Genomic DNA, 16875 nt, shown 5'->3' on the forward strand with positions numbered 1-16875 from the left:
TTTACCTCCTTGGGACTTGAATTTGGTCCTGTCCGTTTTGCAATGACCTCCCTTTGAGAACATCAGGGAGATTCCTCTGCCTGTGCTGTCACGAAAGGTTGCCTTTCTGGTGGCGATCACATCTGCCCGCAGAGTGTCGGAGTTGGCGGCTCTGTCTTGCCGCTCCCCTTACCTGGTGGTTCTCATAGGGATAAGGTGGTCTTGCAACCTAACCAATCATTCCTTCCGAAGGTGGTTTCAGATTTTCACCTTAACGAGGATATTGTCTTGCCTTCGCTGTGTGCTAATCCTAAGCATCCTAAGGAGTTTGCTTTGCATTCCTTGGATGTTGTCCGGGCGATCAGGGTGTACCTGGCATCTACTGAATCCTTCAGGAAGTCGGATTCTCTCTTCATCCTTCCCGAGGGCCCTCGGAAGAGTATGGCTGTGTCTGCGGCGACCATTTCAAAATGGATCAGACAGACGATTGTACAGGCCTATTCAATTAGGGAACGGGTGCCGCCCTTCCCTGTAAGGGCGCACTCTACCAGAGCAGTGAGTGCGTCCTGGGCTTTCCGACATCAGGCTTTGGTGGCCCAGGTGTGCAAGGCAGCGACTTGGTCGTCTGTGCACACCTTTTCCAAATTTTACAAACTTGATGTTTTGGCATCGGCAGATGCCTCCTTTGGCCGCAAAGTTCTGTGTGCGGCAGTACCTTGAGGGGCACTTGGCTTAGCCTGTCCCCGTCTGTTGGGGTTGTTTACCCTTAGTTTATTTGCTTTCCTGGGTTGTTTGCTCCAGTTGAGCTTTTCTATTACCCAGAGTTTTTACCTTTCTGCTCAGATAAGGTTCCTTTCTCTGACCTGGGTGCTGCGTTGCCTTTGTGTCGCTTGCGCTTCCCACCCCTCATGTCTACTTTGGGACATCCCATTGGGGAAGACTGTATGAGTGGGCGGCGACTGTCAGAGGATGTAAGAGAAAACTGAATTTTTGTAAAATCTTACCGTAAAATTCCTTTCTCTGAGTCCTCTGACAGTCGCCGCCCCCGCCCCTCTTGTGGGGTTCTTTTGGACTTTAACTGCTTGCTACCAAACTGAGTTGGGAATGCTGATAACAGGGGGGTATTGGACCAGAGGGACAGCCCCCTACAGGTGTGTCTATGTAAATTGCTTTGTTTCTAACAAGTCTTATGCCTAGCTTGCTCCTATGGATAAGAGGTCAATACCCATTGGTGAAGACTGTATGAGTTGGCGGCGACTGTCGGAGGACTCGGAGAAAGGAATTTTACGGTAAGATTTTACAAAAATTAAGTTTTCTTTTTTTTTTTTTTATGTATGAAAATATCGGCCGATACCGATATGCGATGACCAAAATATCGGTATCAGCAATAGAAAAAAAAAAAAAACGATATTGGTCGATCACTAGTCAGGTGGCCACAGTACACAGCGGGCACTTTTGCAATTTGTAATTGCTCCTGTGCTTGCATCATGACCCTGGAGCCTGGCGGATTGATGGTAAACAAGTTGTGGAGGAGAGGGGAAGAAAGGTTCCCCCCTAGAATGGTTGCAATAGAGGGGCTCACAGGGATATACGTGCAGACAAAAAACTTTATTGGTGATAATGCACACAAAGACATGAAAAACTCAAAATTTAAAATGTGTGAAGACTTTGTCAAATGTAGACTGTATGACCCTGAAGACCTCTAAGGGTGTCAGGATGTACATAGACAGCAAAGACACACGCTTCTGTCCCCACCCACCTTGTCCCGCTCAGGGGCACTGTTGTAGCAGGCTTGGTGTGATTTGTCTGAATCAGACCTCTAATCACTCTCAAACGCCTGGACAACTGTGCTGTTGGCCAATCAGTAAACAAACAAGGGGCCCATGAAGTAAATAACTGGGCATGCCCGTCTGTGTCAGTGAAAAAACTGACTGGTAGATTACTGTGTGTGAAGACAAAGTCACCAGTACATCACAAGGGGTGTGTAAGATCCATCATCATGGTATCAAATTTCCATTAAGTAGACAACAGACAGTCGATCTTCCAGTGATGTTAGTCTAATCTCCTGGCCGGGTACTTCCAGAGAAATCTGGCCACATTGAGCAGTTCAAGAACTGGTATTCTGGAAGGGTAGCGGCTTAAACAGCCGAGTAGCTTAAACAGCAATAGGAAAATTAACAGTCTCCAGAGAGTTTGGAGAGGGGATAACAGCCCCTGTAGCGGCTAATTGCCGGAGATTAAACTTGCTGGCATGATAATCAGGATGTGGCAATAGTGAACCTTCACTTGTGAAGAGTGAAGATGTGGTCTGTCTGCATCAATTATGTCCAGGTCGGACCTGAGGCTGGGATCTCTAAGAATTCCCGGGGTGTGGTATGTCAACCTAACTCAATAGGCAATCCAGTTTTGGATATAGGTATGGAAAGTCAGATCTTACCAGACATCCCCCGTTCTCATCAAAGCAGTCCGAGATGGAATACCTTCTTATGCACTCAGGTCCCCGAAGTAGGTGACAGATGCAGATCGTAGCTTGCCCGACCATCCAGAATCAAGGTCTTCCTGCTGCCGATCGCAGCTGACCTTACCACGTAGTATCGCCAGAGAGCTGATAAACCAAGCTCAGTCCCGTGTCAGGAAGTGTTCCTGGTAGTCTTTCCGGGTCGCGGCGGAGGTGTTACAGCCAGTCAAGTTCACACGGTGTAATCTCGAGCCGGAGACAGTGGGTGGGTGGGACGTCAGCGTGTGACGTCGACGCGTTTCGCGTGCTTACGCACGCTTCCTCAGGACGCTAGTTGTTGCTCTTGCCACAAGAAAAGCTTTTTCTTTTTAACCGTGGGAACTATTTGCATAGTGATATTAAAATAATTGTAAGCTTTATTTATTTTTATTATATATATATATATATATATATATATATATATATATATATATATATATATATATATATATATATATATATATATATATTCTATTATATTATTATTATTATTATATTATTATATTATATCATTTTTTTTATAATAAACATATTATATTATTATTCTATTATATATTCTATTATATAATTATTATTATTATATTATATAATTATTTTTATAATAAACATATTATATTATTATTCTATTCTATTATATATTCTATTATATAATTATTATTATTATTATACTATATTATTTTTTTATAATAAACATATTATACTTCTTCTCTGTTCTGTGTAGTAGTTTTGCACAGAGCAGCCCCTTTCCTGGCCTTTCCCCTCTACTGAGTGCCCCACCTGCAATGGGGACACTTGTGTGGGCTCATTCCTGAGCCAGCTGTGTGTCCCCGCTCCCTCCCCATTGGCTGTGATTTAACAGCAGCAGGAGCCAATGAGAGATATGGCTCAGGTAAGTATATGGGGGGGGGGGGCTCATTGAATTTTTTTTTTAACCTTAAAAGCATGCTTAGCATTTAGGTAAAAAAAAAAAAAAAACAAAGTAAAGAAAAACACCTTCAGCCTTTACAACCACTTTAAGACAATGTTTTGGCGGTGAAATCACCTCTTCACTCCATTCATGAGACTTCCACTTTCTAATCTCGCTCTCTATTTCAGGTCATCACCCGCAGCCCCTACTGAAGCTGGCAGCAGCAACCGGCGTCTCCAACAGACGCAGGCTCAGGTGAACGAGGTGGGTAGCAAATGCTCCATTTTGATCTCCAGACATATGTGTTTTATTTTTTTTTTGCCTGTGAAAAAACCAGAGGAATATTACTGTATTTATGACACTGGCTGGGAAGGAATGAACATCCAGGGGCATTCAAGGGGTTAACTGACTGCCTAACAGTGTGTAATGCGGGCTGCTTTTACTTTCTAATCTTGTGTTTTTTTTCTCCCTGCATTTCGGGGATAAGAAACAGCCAGATCGCTGTTCACTGTGCTTGTAAACCCAAATAAAACCTGTGTGTGTTATTGGACACAGCTGATCAGCAGGTTTTAGCTAAAATCTGCTGCCAAACGTATGCTGTGTCCAATCCTAGCACGGATTGGCAGGGGGCGTGTGCATGCCCTCCCCAAACCCATGTATGTGACTGCGCCTGTACCTTCCGCCCGTTCGCAGTATAATTACTGTGAGTGGCCAGCAGGTGGCTAACTAGACTTAAAATATATTAAATATTTTTATGTCGTGAGTAAACATGGATTTGTTTTCATCAGGCATGTCTGCGGTCTGCACTGACCTCAGTGTCATATTGAGGTGCGGCCAGGCGCTGTTTTGTGCAAGCCATCCCATACCATACAGCCAAAGAAAAAGGAGCATGTGACAATAACAAAGGGTGAATAATAAACCATTACAACGTGTGCTATCTATCACATAAACTCAGCTAATTAATTCAGTGACAAGTCAAAATAAGTGAGAAAATACAAAAAAATTAATAAAATTGTGTAATCAGTGAAGAAAAAATTGTCCATTATCAATGGAATTAAAACCAAATCAACGTCCTGGTGTTGGTTCCAAATATACGTGCAAGTAAAATACACCGCTTCCCGGTGATATACAATGTTTTCCAGTGCTCCACCCGTGTGAAGAGACGTGCCTCTTACTGGAATGAAATGATCTCTAAATTATAGGAGATCATAAACAGCGCTAAATGCCAAATATTAAATGAAGCTCCTTGATGACAGGCGCAGACACCGCTCATATGGATCGCATACAGTTCAGCCCTGACGCCCGGCTCTCTCCTCTCACTCAGACAAGGTTTGGTCTGTGGAGAAGCAAAGGGGAAAAACTCAAAATGTACGCTTTTAAAAATGTATTAAAACAGCTATTGCACTTACATTTATAAAAAAAGCTGTCAGGCGGTATAGAGGGGGAAAAAAAGACACTGGATTGCCACAGCAGGTCTGGATCACATATGGCACTTTTCTACTGCAAGTACCGGCTCGTCTCTACTCGGCCCTGCTTGGCCCGGTTTGCTTTTCCACTTCTGGTACCGCATGGTACGGTGTTGGAACGGTTCGGTACGGTACGGTATGGTTTGCTTTTCCACTAAAGTAGTACTAAAGTTAAGTGGGTGGGATAACAACGATTCTCTGACCAATCAGTGGCTAGCAGTGACTGCATGCAAAGGATTGTGGGATATGGTACCGGGTATGGTACCTCTTGGAACCACAATCGAGTAGGTACTGTTTTTGAGAGCCGTACCGTTCGGTTCCATGCAGTGGAAAAGCGCCGCCGTACCGTACCGTTCCTACACCATACCATGCGGTACCAGCAGTGGAAAAGCACAAAAGTGAGCCGAACCGTTCGGTTCCATGCAGTGGAAAAGCACCAATATAGTCTAAACACCCCTGCCTCCTGCCTCTATCGCCAGCACAGCACCCTGCCCCCCACTCATGATGCAGTATGTACGCATTAAATGTATTACAACCGCTAATGCACTTACAATTATATAAAAGCTGTCAGGCGGTAGGAGGATAAAGAAACCGTGGATTGCCCCAGCAGGTCCGGATCACATAACGTCTAAACTCCTGTCTCCTTCCGACGCATTTCCCCATAAAAGGCTACGTTTCCAGGGATCCTCCATTCCCAGACGTAGCCTTTTATGGGGAAACGCGTCAGAGGAGACAGGAGTTTAGACGTTATGTGATCCGGACCTGCTGGGGCAATCCACTGTCTTTTTCTCCTCCTATACCCCCTGACAGCTTTTATATAAATGTAATTGCAATAGCTGTTGTAGCGTACATACTGCATCATGAGTGGGGGCAGGGTGCTGTGCTGGCGAGAGGCAGGGGGGTGCACCGTTTGTGACCGGGCGATCGGCTGTGGGGGCGGGGGCTGTACCACCTGGTGGGGACTCCTGCCAGGGCCCCCCCTCCTGCCTGTGCCGTTTTTATGAGGCCTAGGGATCCCTCTTGGGTCCCTGGGAGCCTCGTGGTGCCGCTCAGGGCCGTAATTTTCGTGTAGCCTGTGTGCTCAATGCACAGCGACCATGTTTGTGTAGTCCGGCGGCCACATAGTGGCGGCGATTTTGGCAGTGGGAGCCCCTCCTCATCCCCTGGTGCTGACTCCTGGATCTTTTCATTTCCTCATCGCCTCACGTGCAGTGCAGATTCTCCTCGTGGCTGCAGTGCCTGGTTTCTGCAGGGTGGCGAGTCTGGTGGGGTCCTCTCCCTCTCTGCTGAGGGTCGATTGGATGCTTTGTTGCTGGCGACCAGGTGGTGCTGCCAGAGCGTTGGGGGTGTTCCTTTCCACTGTTTTTTTTTTTTGTTTGTGTTTTTTTGTTACACCTTCTTTTGTGGGGTCCCCCTATTTTCTCATGGAGTCCTTGGAGCACATTTCCCCATCTGGTCCCCTCTGAGGCTTCGGGGCCCTCCGGGTCCCAACCATCCATTGATGCACTGACGGCGGTCCTGGAGTCCTTTGTGTACTGGGTTATGGGTGACTTAATAGCAAAAAGTGCCCTCCCGCCTTCCCCTCCCTCATCTGTCTCCTCAGATCCTGAATCTGATTCGGCCTCCGCGGAGGTGGGTCACTCTGCTGGGCCTGCCACCACGCGCCCTGAGGTCTTCGATACTGAGGATGATTCCTCCACTCCTGTAGCCGCACACGAACAGGCGCAGGTGGATGCACTTATTGTATCTGTGCGTGAGACCTTAAAAATGGAGGACACGTTTGAAGCTGTGATGGAGGCGTCAGTTCCCTTTGGCACTCACAAGCCATCCAGAGCAGCAGAGGTGTTTCCTTTCCCTTCTTATTTTGACAGAATTGTTGCTAAAGAGTTGGAAGGACCAAAATGTCCCCTTGTGGTCCCTAAGCGATTTGCTGTTGTTTACCCCTATGAGGAGTCCCTTTTTAAAATGTGGACTGTTCCACCAGTGGTGGACCCACCGGTCTCCAGCTTGAACCAAGCAACCATGATTCTGGTTGAAGAGTCCCCAGCCTTTAGGGACCCGGCTGACAGTAAGGCGGAAGCTGTGGCCTGAAATATGTACACTGTGGCTGGTTCGGCACTGAGGCCGGTATTTACCATTGCATTGGTGTCGCAAACTCTCTGACTGAGTGGGCTACGCTTTTACGGCATGACCTGGAGGGGGAGCCGCTCCGCCCCTGCCTTTGCCGAGCTGGCGGACCAGTTGGTCCAGGGGCTACCGTTTATCTGTGACTCCTCTCTGGATGCGGCTCCCCTAATCGCTAAGCTCTCTGTTTCAGCAGTGGTCCTTTGGCATATATTTTGGCTCAAATGCTGGTCTGCGAACCAGACTTCTAAAAATGCCTTGACTGATCTTCCTTTTCGAGGAGATCGCCTGTATAGAGCTACCCTGGATGACACCATTAAGGTTCTCAAGGGGGAGTTGGGAACAGTGCCTTTTTTCCACAGTCTAGTAAGGGCAAGGATCGTAGATGTGGGCCATCCTTCTCGGCTCATAAGAACTTTTTTTTCCGTCATGCGTTTTTTTCCTCGGGTGACTGATGAGGGATCAAAGCATTTCAGGGCCTCCTCTGGTGGATCCAAGCGAACTTGGTCTGGCAAGTCGAGAGCGGTCTTCTCCAGACCCACAGACAAGGGTGCTTCCTTCGGGTGCAAGGTTCTGCAGGCTGCTGTTTAGAGGATATGGTCCTCTTTGAGCAGGGATCCTCAAAACTATGGCCCTCCAGCTGTTGTGGAACTACACATCCCATGAGGCATTGTAAAACTCTGACATTCACAGACACGACTAGGCACGATGGGAATTATAGTTCCTAAACAACTGGAGGGCCATAGTTTGAAGACCCCTGTCTTTGAGGGTGTATTGTTTGTTGTCAGGTGGGCTCCAGTTTTGGTTGAGCTACTGTTTACCTGGTTGGCTATAGTTAGCCTTGGGGAAAAAAAATTTCGCTGTTCCCACCCGTCATGTTTAACACTACTTTGGGACCTCCCAATTGTTAAGAAGATCAGGAGCTGTGTCCGTCAATGAACGAAAGAGAAAATGGGATTTTTGACTTACCGTAAAATCCATTTCTCTGATATTCATTGACGGACACAGCACCCACCCCTCTGTGGAGTTGTAATTCTTCTGACACTGCTTGTAACAAAACTGAGGACCTACAGCAGAGAGAGGGAGGAGTATGCCCCCTGGGACTGCCCATAGGCGTAGCCAGACTTTTTTTCTGCCTAGTGTCCTCCTCCTTTAGGGGGCAGTATAACCCAATGGTTTAAGAAGATCAGGAACTGTGTCTGTCAACAAACATCAGAGATTTTACAGTAAGTCAAAAATCCCATTTATTTCTGTTTAATACAAGGCATTCTATGAATTGAATAAGGTGGAGATTGTGACATCATTGTACAGGATTGCAGCGATCACTATAGTAGTCCAGATTATTACAGAGATTTGTCACCTTCTGCCGCAGTCCCACAGGTATTACATATATAGTGGAGAACTAAGCACAGATCTTCTGTGGATTTTGGCTGCCTCCAATCCTTCTGTCTCTTTATGTAATCCCAGACAAACTCCATAATGGTGAGATTAGGGCTCTGTGGCGGCCAAACCATCACTTCCATGACTCCTTGTTCTTATTTTACGCTGAAGATAGTTCTTAATGACATTTGGCTGTATGTTTTAGGGATGTTGTCCTGCTGTAGAATACATTTGGGGCAAATCACGCCTCCCTTAAGGTATGGCATGATGGATAAGTATCTAGTAAAAGTTCTATTTCTTAATTTACAGCATTTTTTTACACCTGCTGAGGACTTTTGCACAGTAACTGTATAAATACTCGGTTCAGGTTAGAACAATTTAAATATGCAATAAAGATCATACCTGAACCTAAGCTTTTTCTTTTTCTTTTTTTTCTCTTTCTTTTTTCTTTCTTTTTTTTTATTCCTTTTTTTTCTTTCTTTTCTTTTTTTTCTTTCTTTTTTTTATTCCTCTTTTTTTTTAATTCCTTTTTTTTTCTCTTTTTTCTTTTTTTTTTTTTTCTTTTTTTTTATTCCATTTTTTTTCTCTTTCTTTTTTCTTTCTTTTTTTTCTTTCTTTTTTTTTTCTTTCTTTTTTCTTTTTTTTTTCTCTTTTTCTTTTTTCTTTTTTTTCCTTTTTAAGGTTGTGGATATAATGCGAGTCAATGTGGACAAAGTCCTGGAGAGGGATCAAAAATTGACTGACTTGGATGATCGCGCAGATGCACTGCAAGCTGGAGCCTCACAGTTTGAGACCAGCGCAGCTCGGCTAAAGAGAAAGTACTGGTGGAAAAACTGCAAGGTGAGTGGACTCATCCAACTTATTTGCACTACATTGTCCAGTCTTTTTTTTTTTTTTTTTTCTGTCACCCAACCCTCCCCCTCCCCTTTTCAATTTTGAGCTTTTTGAAACATTCAAAATAAAGTAAAGAATAAAAAAGTTTATTGGCTAAAACAATAGAAATGGGTAAAGATAATCGGAAATAAATTAGCTAAAGGGAGAATAGGAAGAAGAGGTTAGGGTCAATTAGGCATTAATAAGGGGGGTACCAGGAGACGCCATTTATTTAAAAAAAAAATGAAGTTGCTTAACACGGAGTTCCACCCAAAAGGTGGATGGCCACGGCGAACTGGGCTCAAAATTTGTGTCCTTTCACCCCCCTCCCCCCCCCCTTGCAGCCAGCCCATTCACAAAGCGCAGTAGGACACTGTCAAGGCTTCACTGCTGGTTTCCCTAAGGGCTCTTTCACACAGGCGGTCCGAGTAGATCCACCTGTCAGTTTTTTAGGCGGATCTGATCGGATGCTCCATGCATCCCTATGGGGCAGCGGATGTCAGCAGAGACATCTCCACTGACACCCACTGCCATCCTCATCCGATCCTGTCCGTGAAATCCGGATGGATGGAAAATAGGGTTTCCAGGGGATCGGATCGGATGAGAACGGACAGGCGGTCCGTTCTCATCTGTTCCCCCATAGAGGACAGCGGGGACCTGACACCTGTGTGCGGAGAGGGAGCTGTCATCTGCTGGCTCAGCGGGGATCGGCGGATCGATCCCCGCTGAGCAGAGCACGGTCTGCAACGGAATGCGGACCGTATGAAAGGACCCTTAGTCAAGATGGCAGCGCCAGCACCTAATATTTGATTGAAAAATCAACTCGGGTGAGGACATTGCGGGATCCCTGGACAAGGAAGTGCCCTAAATTTTTAAAAATTCAGCAGCTACAGTATTTTTTTTTTTACTGCTTAAGACTTAATTTTTTTGGGGGGAACCTGGAGCTTCTCCTTAAGGCTCTGTTCACACTGCTGCGACATGGGATCCTACTTATGAGACCCCAAGTTGCATGACATGTCAGATTTAGTGTTTCCCTGTAAGAGCCGCCTTAACTGATACTACACAAGTCCCTCCAACTTTAGAAAAGGCTGCTGCACTACTTTGGGCCGACTTGGGTGCAATTTCAGCCCTTGTACGGTCTCCTAAAGAGCATCCAAGTTGGATCCGGTCATAAGGAAGTCGCAGGCAAAGTCGTACAACTTTGCCGTCACAGCAGTGTGAACCAAGCCTTTTATGTGGACACATAAACACTGTTGAAACGCGTAAAAGAGAAATACAAACACCTGCATCAGACCCTTCGTTTATCAGCAGCAGCTATTACATGCCGGCTGTCAGTTTGACAGCCGAAAATTACTGCCAAGTGTTGGACAGCAGGGAAGAAAACGTCAGCGAGGCAGGAGGACAGAATGTACTATTCACGTTCCTTGTATACTTCAATGACATTTTTATGGGCATTTCTACTAATGTCTAAAACAGGTTAAAAACAAACTATTTGCCGAAAAGGACAGCACTAATCCTTCACCAATACCTCACTCCTGCTTCTGTGTCTCCAGCTTCTATTTATTTATTTTTTTCAATTAAGCGGGTTGATTGGTTACAATACTTTGAGGAGTACATTGATGATTGGCTACGTTTCTGAAAAGTCAGAAGTTCTGGCATTGACAGCCAGTCAATAAGCATTTTCAGGACTAGTGGAAGCCTCTGACTACTTTTTTAGAGCACAGTCTTCCCTTATAATATTTTTCAGCAGTAAATTCTGTGGAATAAAATATATTTCCCTATCCCTTTTGAGCTTTTTTACAAATTGACTGTAATTTATCTGTCTAAATCATAATCTTTGCTGTCTGCAAATTTTGAATAAATGTCGCTTACCCACCCACTGGTTTTAAAATCCTGTGACCACAGCATGTATAGAAGGTAGTTGGGTAAATTTGACAAACCTTGTTGGAATATGGATGTTCTGTACAGTCATGTTTGTACTTCTTCATTTTGTAGATGTGGGCTATACTGATAGCAGTCGTCGTGGTGATCATCATCATTATTATCGGTGAGTAGTTCTACCTGCTTGTAGTTGGTCATGTGGCACCACGCCACCGTGGCAGTTTAGTATCCCCTTTGTTAAACACTTGCCGCCCCTATAACTTATACAGCGGCAAGGTGGCACTGCGGACCTGGATCATGTACCTAGTACGTGTTTCTGGATCTGGGGCAGGCATGCGTGCTGCCGGCGACCAGCTCCCGTTGTGATTATACACAGTGGGAGCTGGTCTTCGGGTACCATGCACTCTGTCCACTGACACTCGCTGATCATCCATCACAGAGGCAGTAGGGAAAGGCGTTGATCCTGTGTTCCTGCAAAGCAGAGACATGGATTCATGCCTTCCCCTAGTACAAGGTTAACGACACCACAAACGCAGGACACAAACGCAGTGCGTTTCCCTGCACCAGATCACACGGCGGTACATACATACACCTTTCTGAATATTTTGTTAGTGCAAGAAATATACCGGTTTACCCATTTGCCAGCCGCACTTATTTATATATACGTTGTGGTTTGCCGGAATTATGGCTGAAAATATCACCCATAACACCAGTATCTTTTTTTTTTTTTTTTGTTTCAGCCGGCGGCTGGCTTTCTAATGCAATTATTATTATTATTATACAGGATTTATATAGCGCCCAACAGTTTGCGCAGCGCTTAACAAAATGAGGGTAGACATTACAGTTACACCACAATTTGGAACAAAAGGAATCAGAGGGCCCTGCTCGTTAGAGCTTACAATCTAAAAGGGAGGGTCAATTGATACAAAAGGCAATAGCAGTGGGGGATGAGCTGATGGAGCAAGTGAAACAGCGTTATTAGTTAGTAGCCGGGTAGGATTCTTTAAAGAGAAGGGTTTTCAGGGATCGTCTAAAGATGGATAGATTAGGGGACAGTCGGACAGATTGGGGTAGAGAGTTCCAAAGAATGGGAGAAGCTCTGGAGAAATCCTGGAGGCGAGCATGGGAAGAGGTGACAAGGGAGCTAGAGAGCAGGAGGTCTTGGGAAGACCGAAGAGAGCGGCTTGGTTGATATTTTGAGATCAGGTTAGTGATGTAGCTGGGGGCAGAGTTGTGGATGGCTTTGTAAACTATTGTTAGCACTTTGAATTTTATTCGTTGGGTGAGTGGAAGCCAACGAAGGGATTGGCAGAGAGGGGTGGAGTACACTGAACGGATGGTAAGGTGGATAAGTCTTGCAGCTGCATTCATTATGGATTGAAGGGGGGATAATCTATGTAAGGGTAATCCAATGAGGAGGGAGTTGCAATAGTCGAGGCGAGAGATAACCAGGGCGTGAATTAAAAGCTTGGTGGTGTCATTGGTTAAAAAAGGGCCGTATTCTAGCCATGTTGCGGAGGTTAGGCGGCATGATTTGGACAGGGATTGGATGTGAGACTGAAAGGACAGTGCAGAGTGCAGGGTTACCCCTAGCACCCTGGCATGTGTGGAAGGACTAATAGTTATTCCATTGATCTTGACAGAGAATTCCGGGGAAGGGGCACGTAGAGGAGGAAATATTATGAGCTCGGTTTTAGATAGATTCAGTTTGAGGAAGTGGTGAGACATCCAGGCTGATATGTCTGTTAGTTAATCAGTGATGCGGGAGGAGACTGATGGGGTGAGCTGAGGGGTAGAGAGGTAGATTTGGGTGTCATCAGCATAGAAATGGTAGTGGAAGCCATGGGAGGCTATTATCTGACCCAGGGAGGAGGTATAGATTGAGAATAGTAGCGGTCCAAGGACAGAACCTTGGGGGACCCCAACAGTAAGAGGAGTTGCAGAGGAGTAAGTGGAATTGTAAGTGACACTGAAGGTGCGGTGAGATGGGTAAGATTTGAACCAAAGGAGAGCACAGCCACGGAGACCGAGCAAACTGAGGTTTTTGAGAAGGAGGGGGTGGTCAACAGTATCAAAGGCAGCCGAGAGGTCTAAGAGTAAAGCCCGTACACACGTACCGATCGTCGTCATACAAACGTTCGTCTTTTCTCCCCGGGATGTCGATGTCTGTTGAATAGTGCAAAGACAGCACAAGAATTTTGTCCGCCGACTTCAGCTAAATGCAGAAGTGATGTCATGTAATGGTTAACTTTCCCTGTGTTTTTTTCTTTTCTGAGCATGCCCAGTCTTGCAAATCTGCGGTCTGTCGGCTGATTTCTGTACTGACTGGCGAACAATCGTCCGTTCTGGTGTCGGCATACAAAAATTTTCATGTTTGCAAGAAAGACTCTTGTCTGCTGAATGTGCGCAGACAGCTGTCGGAGGCACCATACTAACAAGCGTACAATCGGCAGATCTTTCGTCCGCCGACGTTTGTATGACGACGATCGGTACGTGTGTACGGGGCTTAAGAGTATTGAGTAGTGACCATTGGTTTTAGCTGTTAGTCATTTGTAAGTTTTAAGAGAGAAGTTTCTGTGGAGTGTTGCCGGCGAAATCCAGACTGAAGGGGATCAAGGAGGTTATTCTCAATGAGGTGCTTGCTCAGGCGGTTGTAGACTAAACGTTCAAGGAGTTTGGAAGCAAAAGGGAGTAAGGAGATGGGTCTTAAGTTATTAAGATTGGAGGGGTCTAGTGAGGCTTTCTTTGGTATGGGAGTTACTGGCGCATGTTTTAGAGAGCTGGGGAAGATGCCAGTGGAGAGGGAGAGGTTGAAGATATGAGTTAAAGAGTGTAGGATAGAGTCAGAGGGTGACCGTAGTATTTGAGAGCGATCAGAGCGGCTCATTAGCCCCTGGATCGTTTACAAAGAAAAAACATATATATAATTGGAATAACAATTATCATAATAGATGTCCTTCATGGCAGTTCATATACATAAATCTACAAATGACAGTCCAATTGGATAGTGAGTATCCCAGTGATTTATCCGTGTACAGAATCAGACACAGTGCTCATATGAAGGCCGTCCCCACATAAAATCACGCCTCTTACCAGAGATTTTTTATCTCAAATTATAGAGCTCTCATTCGCTTTCTAAGTTTCCACAAGACCCAGTAGTTAAAAGGAGGGAGGAGGCATCATCCACATCCAGCCTCAACAGTGTGAACATCTAAGAATCTCCGCCAGTATTCAACAAAACATGAATTTGTTGGCCCGCCGTGGTTCTCAAACGTGTAGTAAGTGGAAGAAACTTCATAGTGTAGTATGCTAAAAATCAAGTTTTATTAAAAGTATATATTGCACTTACACAATCATAAACCATTTAATTGATAAACAGACTCAGCCGACTCATGCGTGATTATGTCACAGATGTGGCTCCACCCATCTGTGACCGCACACGAGTCGGCTGGCGAGGACTATGGTCGTTTCTGCTTATTTTGCATTGCACTGGTTTATGATTGTGTAAGGGTAATATATGCTTAATAAAACTGGATTTTAGCATACTACACTATGAAGTGTCTTCCACTTCCTACACACGTTTGAGATCTCTATAATTCAAGATAAAAAATTCTCTGGTAAAAGGCGTGATTTTATGAGGGGGGTGGCCTTCATATGAGCACCCTGTCACGCAGTGTCTGTTGATTCTGTACACTGATAAATTGTACTGTATTGGCGTAAAGCACACACAGGTGTACAACACACACTGTAATTTTAAGAGGGAAGTTTCAGGAAAAAAACTTACATTTTAAAAAAATAACTTTGAAGCAAAATAAGGGTAGCTCAGAACTTTTTTTTAATAATATTTATACCATTTATAGGGTACATAACGTAATATTAACGCATAACAAACCGCTCCCCCTGCACATTCCACTGACCCCTTTATATTATGCAGACCCTCTGCACATTACGCAGCCCCCTTTACATTACACAGCCCGCCCCCCCCCTGCACAGTACACAGCCCATTTCTTCTTTTATACAGCCCCCTTTACATTGCTCAGCCCCCCAGCACTCCCAGGAGATCTCCAGTCCCCTGGGACAGCCCTGCCAGTGTACTCTAAAGTTTAATAAAAAAAAAAATGACTGCCAGCCCCTTTTCATAGATCCTTCCTACATTGTGTCAGTGTCATTGTAATCTGAAGACTCTAAATACCTTATTAGCTCCGTTCTTTCATGGCCGGTAACGTGATCGCTCTCCTCCAATCTTAAGCTACACTCGGAGGAGGAGGAGAGTGGCTGGAAAGAATGGAGCAAAATTATTTACAGGCATTGGTTTACAATGACACTGACACAATGTAGAAAGGATCTATGAAAAAGGGTCTGGCAGTAATTTTTTATTCTTCATAGAGTACACTGGCAGGGCTGTCCCAGAGCAAGGAGAGGCAGGGTGGCAGCCTGATGACACCCCCCCCCCCCCCAACGTATGGCAACCGGGGAAAATGGGCCCCCTGCCTATAAAAAAAAAATAAAAACATTTTGGCGTATAACACATACACATTATTTGCACTCTATTTTCAGGGGAAAAAGCGTGTAGATTAAATACGGTATATTTGTTGTTATAAGGTATCTCTTGATCACTTAGGCCCTGTTCACACCTGAGCGTTTTTCAGCCCATAAAACGCTCATCTGTGAAAATCCAAAACGCCTAACAATCAAAATCCTTTTAATTTCAATGGCCCCTGTTCACATCTGAGCGTTTTGTCCCCTGAAGCAAAACGCCTGTAGCTCAAAAAAGTAGAGGAGCTTCTTTTTGGGCTGATCAAGAGCTATTCTGGTTCCATAGGAATGCATTAAAACGCTGTTATCGGCGTTTCACGGGCGTTTTTCAAACACACAGGTGTTCTCCACCCCTTTTAACACACCCATTTTTTGACATAAATCAAAACGCCTGCAAAAAACGCCCAACAAACGCCAGAGAATTGCCCAAAAAACGCTTACAAAAACACCTAAAAATATACGCTCAGGTGTGAATGCAGCCTTAGAGAAGTGCACCAAGTCATTTTTAGAATACTTCTTTTATTCTGAGTCTTCTATTTGGACCTACTGGGTTGCGGCTCTCACATTTTGTCAATTTCACTTTGCTTTTTTTTATGTTTTTTTATTAAAAATAATTTTGCACATTGTTTTAAAAGTGAGATAAGCGTGGGATTTCTGTGTGAGATGACTTATGTATTTTCCAATGCCAGGTTTTCCTTTGTTTTTTTTTCCTTTTAATAGTCTCTGACCTCTCTCCTATTGTATTTCAGTGTGGAGCGTGTCATAAGGCCCCAGAAACCCGAGGAAAGAAGCGGAAGTCTGTAAAACGAGCTGCATTTCCTGATATCAAATCTGCTGTCTTCAATAGTTTATATAATCTCAGATCACTATGAATCCTTGTTATATTGGGCTCCGTTCACACCTGAGCATACTGGAATCGTGGCAAAACACAGGACACGTTTGCAATGCCATTATTTTTTAATGGCACCCCAAACGTGATGCGATTTCTTTTTTTTTTTTTTTTTTTTTTTTTTTTTTTTTTTTTTGCCACAATTATGGAGCAACAAAACACGCTAAAATTGCAATGCCCAAATGCTCCTATCTCTGTGTCAAGATTTGGTACATGAGCGTTTTTGAAGTGGAGGAAGGCCCATTCAAATGAATGGTGCCGCTCCAAAAAGTGCCACAAAAAAAAAAAACCCTGTGCAGCACCATTCATTTGAATGGGCCTCCCTCCACTCCAAAAACACTCC

At 44.7% G+C, this 16875-nt stretch overlaps 1 protein-coding gene across 1 annotated transcript in view; it reads left to right on the top strand.

Moving 5' to 3' along the window:
* VAMP3 (vesicle associated membrane protein 3) overlaps positions 1-16596 on the top strand; it is a 59141-nt gene extending 42545 nt beyond the window's left edge. The window contains exons 2-5 of the mRNA XM_082274051.1: positions 3572-3647; positions 9035-9193; positions 11222-11273; positions 16393-16596. Coding sequence (XP_082130177.1) covers positions 3572-3647; positions 9035-9193; positions 11222-11273; positions 16393-16409 — 304 coding nt within the window. The 3' untranslated portion in view covers positions 16410-16596. The remainder of the gene's footprint in view (positions 1-3571; positions 3648-9034; positions 9194-11221; positions 11274-16392) is intronic.
* Positions 16597-16875: the final 279 nt, after the last annotated feature.

Source organism: Pelophylax lessonae (genome assembly GCF_965119305.1).
Source record: "Pelophylax lessonae genome assembly, chromosome: 12".
NCBI lineage: Eukaryota > Metazoa > Chordata > Amphibia > Anura > Ranidae > Pelophylax > Pelophylax lessonae.